The sequence below is a fragment of the Fulmarus glacialis genome, unplaced genomic scaffold, assembly GCF_000690835.1.
Source record: "Fulmarus glacialis isolate BGI_N327 unplaced genomic scaffold, ASM69083v1 scaffold12774, whole genome shotgun sequence".
NCBI classification, from domain to species: domain Eukaryota; kingdom Metazoa; phylum Chordata; class Aves; order Procellariiformes; family Procellariidae; genus Fulmarus; species Fulmarus glacialis.
The window spans coordinates 62,104-72,790 of record NW_009210030.1 but is presented as its reverse complement, the minus strand read 5'-3'; the positions used below and the strand labels follow the sequence as shown (position 1 = coordinate 72,790).

At 37.9% G+C, this 10,687-nt stretch overlaps 1 protein-coding gene across 1 annotated transcript in view; it reads right to left on the bottom strand.

The window, feature by feature from the left end:
• Positions 1-9,545: 9,545 nt before the first annotated feature.
• NEK7 (NIMA-related kinase 7) overlaps positions 9,546-10,687 on the bottom strand; it is a 54,701-nt gene continuing 53,559 nt past the window's right edge. The window contains exon 9 of the mRNA XM_009577041.1: positions 9,546-9,656. Coding sequence (XP_009575336.1) covers positions 9,546-9,656 — 111 coding nt within the window. The remainder of the gene's footprint in view (positions 9,657-10,687) is intronic.

The window sequence follows — 10,687 nt, the reverse complement described above, 5'->3', positions numbered from 1 at the left end:
AAGGTATTCTTCCACAAGAGTAAAAGCTCTGAATCATTTGCAACTCCTTTTTTATTTTTTTTAAACTTTTGAGTTATATTAAGTCATTACAAATGAATGGAAATCAGAAGAAATTCTACCATGGTGGACTTGATGTACAACAGAGATGTGTGTTTACATGGTACCTCTAACTTTCCTGTTTCCGGCACCAGAGGGTCCTACCTACACAGCTGGTGCTGGGAAGCAAAAGAAGGGAGCAGCATGTGCAGCTCCACCCCGTGCCAGTACCTGCTTGGAAGCGACTCGGTCACAGGGCACACTCCGTCACCACGTTCCCCCTGCCGCCTGTGCTGCACTACCATGGAATGAGGCAGACAAAGGACCCCAGCTGCCAGACGGCCCAGACAGCTGCGATACCCCACAAGCAGGTCTAGGGAAACACACGACTTATAAAAGCTCCAGTACAAAAATTATATACAGCCACCACCACTACTACCCTGCCAGATCGATAACTGTTAAATGATATTTTATAAGATCAAGAAATTATTCTTGGTTTAAGGAAATTGTCTCATAAGACTGAATTTCTGTCAAATTTGGAACTGAATCTATTTGTTATATTCTTTATTTGCTTCCAAGAAGTTTGTGGTCAGAAGTTTCAAATTTTGAGTTCTCATTTAACACATGGGAAAATTTACCAAAACCAACTACTACTCTGAAAACTGCCCTCCCCCCCCTCCCCCCCTGGCCATTTTCCTCCTCAAATATCAGTTTTGCTAAATCTCTCTAGGCAAGCTTCCACCAGCACATGAGAGTTTAAAAGTAGAGTTCCCATAATCACCAGTTATCCTGATGCATGTTAGCTTCCTTCCCATCCCTGCCTACCTTCCTCAAGGCAGGCTCCAGAAGACAGAGATGCAGTTATGTTCAGGATCCCAAATTCCCTGCTTCACCAAGGCAGACAGAACTGTGCTCTGCCAGGAAACATCTAGTAGATTTAAAAGGTAACAATTGAGAACACCCAGGCCATAAACACCACAGAATTTCTAAATCAAGTTTTACTGCCAAAAATTTTATTTTACACTGAAGTAGTAAATGAATCTAGCGTACATGTCAAACAGGATGCAGAAGTACTACATGAACATATTTATTTGTTTGCAACAACAGTTTCAGAAAATAAAACATCGTAAGTTCTCTGTTTGTTTCAATATTTGACTTACCTTTTTTGCAATATAAAGAACATTTGAGGAGGGGCAGGAGAAAAAACAATGGCCATAATTTGTAACTGAGGAGTTTCTGACTGAACATAAGGAAAACAAGGTTTACAGTGAAGCTAGCTATGCACTGGTGCAGGCTGCCCAGAGAAGCTGCACAATCTCTATCCCTAGAGGTTTTCAAGATCCAACTGGCAGAAGCCCTGAGCCCTGGTCTGAATGCAGCATTGACTGTGCTCTCAGCAGGAGGTTGGACTAAGGGACGTCTCTCAAGGTCCTTTCCAACCTGAATGATTCTACGATTTGATTCAAGCACAATCAGCAGCCAAATTCAAACAAATCAATGAACGCTTCCCTTCTTCCCCTCTCCCAACAAAATCTTACCAGAAAATGCACTACTCATCTTTAATGATCATCTTTACAACAGTCCAGCATGACTGAAATCAAAGAAACAACCAGCAAATGAAGCGTACAGAAGAGTACCGACACCACATTAAAAGGCAAACTAAGAGCCTTTGCATGATTTAAAATTCTCTTTGTAACAGCAAACACACATTTTTTTATTCCAAATGTGTAAAGAGCAATAAACAAATGTATAACAATACCAAAGATCTTCCTAGTAATTTTTAAATGGGAGATTTCCTATTCACACTGAGAAAGGACACCACAAGAACATAAGCAAGATAACATCAACATTTTAGTTTCCAAGTTTCTATTAGCTCTCAATACACTGCCAGTGCCGTGCCCCCAGCAAGTGCCCCAGGGAAACCAGAGAATGAGGGGCTAGGAGGTGGAGAGGAAGCAGGGAACCCCAAAACACCTCTACTCTATCTTGGGGACCATTTCTGTCCAGTTTGAGATCTTTTTCTGTTGCTAGGATTTAAATGCAAAGCAAGCGGAACTATCAGGAAGGACTCAATGCACCTAATTTCTTAATTTATTTTTTATTTCCATATGAACAGAAGATTTCAATTAGACAAAAGGTGTAAGGCCTCCACCCATCACTAAGGCAGTTGTAGAAGAACAAATTAAGTAATGGTATGACATGATACAAACTGGCAACAAAGAATAAACATAAAACCTGAAAAATACTAAAAAAGTCTTTGTTTTGTGCCAAGAAGCAACTGATCCTCTAAAAGAAAAGAATTATTCTGGTGCAAATAAACAGTGATTAAATGTGCGTATACCCACAGACACCAAACTGAATCTGACATTCAGCTCTACATACTTCAGTCCCAAAACCCCGAATTTCTTAGTTTTATGGAGAATTTTGCTTCTCAATCTCAACATATATATGAGGATAATTATGAGCAAAGGTCAGACAATTTGATCAACAGTAAATCTCTGCAAGCATACAGCCTTCCAAATCTGAAAGCCTACCTACACAAAAAATCATGCAGTCCACCATGCAGGCAGATCTGATTTGGCTTTAAATTAGGGTAGTGCGGACAGCGAAGTAATATAGCACAAAGCTCCATTCTCGACCTACAGGACAACATTTGGCTGTTGATAAGAACTTGCAGCATTGCTGCAAGTATACAAGCTACCTTGTCTGCCGCTGGCTCACCTGCATCTACACTACCCTGCAGTGTAATAGAGTGTATCTTCAGTTAGGCAAGATACAGAGGGCAGCAAAGAGGAGAAGCCAGTGTAAGGGTGGGACAGTAACAGAGAGGAGCATTGTGCCTAACGCTCTGGATCCAGCCACTGAAGCTCTTAAGCACATTCTTATTTCAAGCAATGGTAGAAGCACTGAAACCAAGTTGCTATAACACGAAAACAACTGTAAGCTGCATGTGCAGAAACAAGACAAGACAAAGTTACATACAGCAAACACAAAGAAATGAAGGGCAAAAAATGAAGCAGTAGAAAACTAAATCAAGGCCCAAACTCAAAGACTTTTGAAGGACTTGGAGGAAGAGAATCTACGCCAGTGTCCTGGTTTCGGCTGGGATAGGGTTAAGTTTCTCGCTAGTGCTGTGTTTTGGATTTAGTATGAGGAGAATGTTGATAACACACTGATGTTTTCAGTTGTTGCTAAGTACCCTCCTAGTCCAAGGACAGCTCCCATGCCTACTGACTGAGCTGGGTACACAAGATGGGAGGGAACATAATCAGGACAGCCAGCTCAGCTGGCTAATGGGGTATTCCATACCATGTGACGTCATGCTCAGTATATGAATGGTAGGCGTGATCCAGGAAGTACCGATCGCTACCTGGTTATCCGTCAGCGCGGGTGGTGAGCAATTGCATTGTGCATCACTTATTTTGTATATTTTATCATTATCATTATTATTCTCCCTTTTCTGTTTTATTAAACTGTCTTTATTTCAACCCACGAGTTTTTCTCACTCTTCCCCTTCCGATTCTCTCCCCGTCCCACCCCCCCCCCCCCCCCCCGGGGGGGGGGGGGGGGGGGGGGGGGGGAGTGAGTGAGCGGCTGCGTGGTATTTTGCTGCCTGCCAGGTTAAACCACGACAGCCAGCTCTACAGTCCTGAAATAAGACCAAATTTATGGGACTCAAGTCTCTTAAAATAACAAAACAAGCAGTAATTTGGTGAAGTTCCTTCTTCAGTACATGAAACAGCTAAAGCCCAATGACAGGAGTTTAGTCCTGTCAATTCTGATACTTTGAAGAGAGAAAAGAAGTCAAAATGACACAGAGGTTAAAACAGTGAAGATAAAAGATATGAAAGAACACAGATAATGAAGAGGGCTGGAAACTGATACTACTAACTTTGAGACATTTGATACGCAGGCATGGGAGGAGTGCCAGGGATAGACAGGTTGTGGCCCTGGAAAATAGGCAAGTAAAATTGTCAGGGATGTTAGAAAATAGTCTAGAGGGAGTTAGGAATAAAAATTAGATGTTCAAATCTGAACAGGTCTGAAACTGTGGCTGGATACTCAAGGAATCATCTGGAGATAGAACTATGGGAGAACCAAACTGGGGAAGGAAGCACTGGATTTTTGGGGCATTCAGATTAAAGTGTAAAGCCAAAAACTTGAAAACAAAACAGAGGGAGGATGTTCAGGTACATGAAATTAGGGGATGACAAATGGGGAATAAAGGGCAAAGTATTAAAAAAGAGAACCCTTAGGATGATGGGTGCTATCCCTTTCAAGACAGAGGAAAGAGAAACTTGGTTGCTAGTGAAGGAAACGAGAGGAGGATTTAAAGAGGAAGAAGTCATTCAATAAAAGGAGTGAGAGACATAAAAGATACAGAAACAAACGGGGCAAACTCATATAGTTAAGAGGCAGAGAAGCCTGGTTCAGAAACAGATTCTTCTGCCTCAGAACAATTTTGAAAAAGATCTTCACCTGCAAAAATCAGGATTGGTTGTGAAGATATATTTTGTATCAAGAATGAATGGAGAAATAAAATGAACAGCAAACCTGCAAGCAAGTTCAACAAGAAAAAAAAGGTGGGATAAAATGGTTAAAAAGTCCTCTTGGAAAGAGAATTAAAACAGGTAAGGCAAAGCTGTGTTGTGCTGACATAATCTTCAGAGCTATGTGGAAAGGCAGGAATGGAAATTAAGAAATTACAAGAAAAAATGTCTGGGGAGAGGAACGGAGACAGGGCAATGTAAGAAGCAACCAAAGAAACCACGTATAGAGAAGCAGTTTGAGATGAAAATAAAGACCAGCGAGTCAAAGGAAGTGAGGCAATGAAGGGAGGAGGCAGCTGAGAAGAGTAAAGGAGTCAGAAAGGTTAATAGACTGGAGATCCCAAAAGGAGTGAGTGACAGGGTAAAGGAGAGAGAAAGAAAGATAAGCTGAAAGAGAGCAGGTAGTGATCAGAGAAAGGGAATTTAGAAATGAGAGATAATAAAGTGAACAGTATTTAGTAAAGACAAGGTCATGGGAATGATTGAGGCAGTGAAAAAATCTGTCTAAAAGTAGAAATCAAAGCTGTTGGCCTGGAAAAACAGAGTGTAGAACAATGGAGTTAAGTACTTACCAGGGGAAAAAAGGGGGAAAAAAAAAAAAAAAATAGGGCTTGCCCATGGTGAGGGATAAAATTTGAGTAGACAGCAATGGGCTGAGTTCAGCAGAATCACGAAAGCAGCAAACTAATGGCCACTAGGAAAACTAGACACAGAGGACTTTAAATCAGGAAGAGGGTAAAACAGACAACAGGACAGATGAAGCAGAGGCAGTAGAAGACAGGAATCGTAGGACTTCAGAAGTGCATATGAAAGGGGAAACAATTTTAAAAAAGCATCAACTGAAGAACAAGGTTCAGGGAAGGGATTAAAGTTCAAAAAAGAACCTTAAAAATCTATATTTGAGTCATGTTCGGAAACATAAGTAACACCCCACTAGGCATGCCCAGCGCCTGTACTTCCCTCCTTGGATGATCTTGGCAGAAAGGTTTAGTTATTCACCGAGACCAAACGAGAGATCAGAAATTCAGAAGACCAGAACTGCTACTGGCTAGATGATGTGGGGATATGGCAGGGTTGCAAAAACTTTTGACTGTTAAAGAAGTATTAAAAATGATGGAAAAGCAGTGATTTGAACTCTGCTGTCCAACACCTTTATTTCCAGATTAAATTAACTCTCCACAAAGCAAGACTTGAAGGTCTTTGTTGACTCTCCCTCACATCAACCTCCTGTTCCTAGAAGCTCAAATACCTGACATAGCATTCGCCACCAGCATTCAAATTCAGCCATTAAGATTCTCATCTTGCTGTCTAACAGCAAAGACAGGGATTAAGTGGACAGATTGTTGAAAACAAAACATCACTGCAATTTTGGGTCCTATTCAGAGATATCTGAGAACCACTGGCATAAGAAGTCCTTCTCCATTTCCAAGCCTCTGTCAAGAATTTCACTCTATGGCTTTCTTAATCATGAGCATGAATAAAACACCAGCCTTCTCAGACACTTCTAATACTGCATTTCATCTTGCGGTATATTGGCATGTTTTTAAAGGTTCTGCTCATTACAAAAAGACGACATACTTCTATTGCCTGCTTGTACAATTGGTAGCTGGATCATGAGCGTGCAGCAGTAGAGGGGGAAAAATACATTATTCCCTGCTACCAAACCAGTGACATACAGAAAGTATAAAAAGTGAGTGGAGCACATAATTTCTATATACCCTCCTGATTACTATTTATTCATGTGTGCACAGGAGTTTCACTCAAAATTACTGAAATTACATAAAAATCAGCCTACCTATAAACAAGAGCTCACAGGACTGGGGCCATAATGGGAGCTCTACGTTGTTTTTATGCTTTTCAGATATTTTCATATGGTTTGAAAATAATTTTACATTTGTTTTTAAATTTTAGATAAACACACTCTTTTAGGTTAATTGTGAATAATATAGCTGATGTAGTATTTTTAGATAAATTTTTGACAAATAATACAAAAAAGATTTTTTTAATGTACTATCTTTTGTTACAGTCAAGAAAACTCACCTATAATCAACTACTGGAAGCAGTAAACTGTCCACAAGATAGGTAGCATCTACTGTAACATATATACATATCTGTAACAAGAAAAGTTTGAAAAAATATCATAGAAACACTATCATTTTTACATTATATTTAATACCTGTATGTTTTATTTCTATTAGACTACTGCACAGCAGGGGACCTTTCAAGACAAGACAAAGATTTTATGCAATGTCACTCAAACCACAACGTTCACTCGTGAAGCAAGTTAATACTGTAGCATTACTGAAATAAAAGGAGGAGCTAGTCAGACATTTTGGTTAGAAATGTAACACGTTCTCTCTTTAAAGAAAATAGACACCTAATGCCATGGCTTAAAATAAATAGTGCCAAATGTCACCATCAACACATGAAAAAAAGAATGGTGTTTTATAAAAGAAAATATTTTATAGGTATATAGCACACATGGGAGTGTTATAACAGACTTACCATTTTCATATGTTATGAGGTGCTTTACTTAGGGGATAGATCCTACAGTCCCCAGTTACATAAGCAGCTCTTCTTAATTATAAAGTTTGGTACGAGAGTCATCTGTACCATTCATTTTACAGATTTTAAGATAGGAACAACTATTTCTCTTCCTCAGCACAAGATTCAATCATAAATACTAAAAAAACAACAATTAAAAAAATTTAAATGCTTAAGTATGCACATTTGCTAACTCTTAACTCATGTTTTCTTTACTCAATGTATCCTTCCAGATGGGGGGTGGAAAAATCTATTATTGGTTTCTTTCAGGAAAAGTTCAATACTTGATGCATAATATTAGATGCAAACAGCCTGACTGTGCTGGGTTTTTTTCAGTGACTTTTAAATGTTCTAGTACATTTCAGAAAAAAAATTGAGTACTTGTGCATATTAAGAGCTAATCCTGGCAGTCAAGCAAGTATTGTGCTGCCTTTTCCAATACAAACCATTTCATTCTATGACAGATGAACTGTTGTTATAGAACATAACCATCATTTTTCAAATTCAATAATCAGATAATAAATGAAAACAGATCTAGAGGTTGCTAGACACAAACCAAGGTTTCTCAAATATTTTCTGCCTACAAATTGTTCCACTGAAGTCCTACAAGATTAAGTATACACAGAAGCTAGAAGGAAAACTAAGGATTCATCCTACAAAATCTGGAAACAAAAAAAAATACATATTAAGACAAGCTGATAATCTGGCACATACTATTTTAAAAACTCCTGTATTTTTTCAAACACAATTTCCACGGTATTTGTAGTTTTAAAAAATACAAAACCACAAAAACCCCTGAACTAGCTTGAACATTTCATCCACAAACCCCACAGTTGGATTTTTATTCTTTCAACATTGTATCAAATCAAAAATTAAAGCTGCACAAAGAAACAAACAAAAAAAAATCTGAGCATGCAGGGAACTGACTCCATCTAGAACCTCTATGTGTATGTGTATGTACAAACCGCTGCTTTTATTTGAACTAACTTTTTACCCACATAAGGAAAAAGATTTAACTGACCGTAACAGCTTCTTAGCAGTATCACTGGTAATAATTATGTTTTGACAGTTCTGTATAAAAAGTTCAGTCTTGAAACTCAAGAATTTTCAGTCCATTCTCCATTTTTACCACATTTAAAAACAAGACACCTTCCTTCCTTAACAATAAAACTATTATTTAAGCATACTCAAAACGGTACTAAGGTCTAACAAAAATATTCTTAACTTCCTTTTCAACTAATAAAGTATTTGTAAGACATTTTGCATATATATTTATTTCCCAAATGAAGGAGTGGCAACTTTTCTCTTAAACATAAAAGCTAAAATTTGCTTTTGCTAAATATAAAACTAATTCTCAGGATACAGTATACAAAACCAGATATTCATGAAGAATACATTTTGTGTTATACTACACTATCATATCTTTTCCAAAAGCTTTCTGTATTTAAAAAAACATTTTAAAATTTAAATATACTGTAAGGTCATTCAAATTATGAATTCAAAAATCTACAAACAGTGACATATACATAAACAGTTGGGAAGTTGTAACTTAAAGATCGTATCTTTTAATCAGACCTTCTCATAAACGCTAGCCTCAAAAGAACCCTATTTGCTACAAGAAGCATCTGCATGGTTTTAAAACTTAACTATGCAGACTCCTATTGCCCCAGGGCAGTGCTGCACAAGTCTATTGAAAACAATCAGATTGCAGAATCGACACCTTAAATTTTCCCAGAAAACCTCCAACAAATGTTTTGTGTGCATTATGACAGAACAACAAAACAAAAAGGGATGTTACAAAAATTCCAGCGTGACAATTTTTCCTGAAACTATTTTCCCATCACATTTGGCAAACAGAGAACTAATCCTATAGCCTGTCTTCTCTTACTCCGAGAACTGCAAACTACAAGTCAATATAAAATACAATAACCTTCTATAATAATTATGTCCCACTTAGAACAAAGATTAAAATAAAGTTAACTGTGCTGATTCATACTTTCCATAAATTACTAAAAAGGTGAGAGATTCAGATATTTTGCTTCTGGATAATAAGCTAATATCTGTATCATGTGCAAAAGTGCAACTGTGTTTTAGAACTGAGGCCCAACTGAATATAATTTTGTTATTAAAGAAAATATACTTGAACCCACTTAACATGGAAAACAGTGGTTCTCAGTATCTTTTAAAGTTACTCTTTACATATTTAAACCTGTTGTAAAACTACAAGTCAGTAAAAAATACAAAAAATAGAAATAAACAGAAAACAACAAAGCTTGTATATAAATCGGTTTACAATTCAAAGCACAACAGTAAGCTTCAAATAATTACATTTCAGTAACACACAAACAAAGAGGTGGGATGATCTACTTAAAATACTTGGTTATTTCTGCTTTTTCTTCATGATCTGATGTCTGTTTAGCTGCTCGCAGTGTGTGCATGCATACGTTTCGCTACATCATAGACATAGGTTATGTCTGGTCGCTTCTCTGGATCCGGGTTGATGCACATATTAACTAATTGTCGCAGCTAGGAAAGGAAAATAACATGTAAGAAAGCCAATGATCCTGTCAATTAGTATTTGTGCATTATCAAATTCAAATTAAGAAGAGTGGCAAAAATTAGCCAAACATAGCAATTCTGCATAAACACACACACTCAATACCCCCCCTTGACACACACTGCAGTTTTATGCAAGCATGTATGCAACATACTTCCTCGATTTTTACATTTTGTACTGTTGTCCAGAAAAACTGATGAGCAGATTTAAGTTCTAATGCTTTTAACATACAACTTTAGACATGCATTTAGTCCCATTATACATCATTGAAATGAAAATTCCTGTGTTTTTGGACGGCTATGCCTGCAAAGCGCAGAAAGCTGAAACTAGCACAGAGAAGGTAAATTGGGACTGCTTGCTCATTCTTTCCCGATACAAGAGGTAGCCAGCAATAAATGGCATTGCTGCATGACAGGTTCCAACAAATAAAAGGCAGTGATTCTCCTTATAACACAGAGTTAACCTGCAGAACCTCCTCCTGCTAAAGGCTACCAATACACACGCATTCAGAAAGCAACTGAACAAATTAAACCCACTGAGGGCTATTTAATATAAAGACTCCACTTTTGACTGAGGAAATCTCTGAACTTAAAACTGGAAGCTGGGAAAGTATTTTGGGGAAGTATCACATTATGCTGGCCCTGTTACTCCACTTGCCCAATGTTGGAGACATGATACTGGAATAAATAACCTTTGGTCTATGTCCCAATATCTATTCTTAGGATTAGATCACTGATTTTTTTCTTTATAGAAAGAAGCACGTAATTAACAAATATGTTCACAGAAGCCTCTATCTGGGAATAAACATAACACTATGACTAGAAAACCCCATGTTTTCACAAACACCATAATTCATCAGGCCTTCTACAGTGCACATATTCAGCAGAAGCAACCCAAAGAGCTTCCTCACCCTCAGACACTTCTCATTGCCTCCACAAATTGGCATAACAGTTGCAGGTTTATCTTCCTCCCTTGATACGCCTCAGGTGACATTAGAATT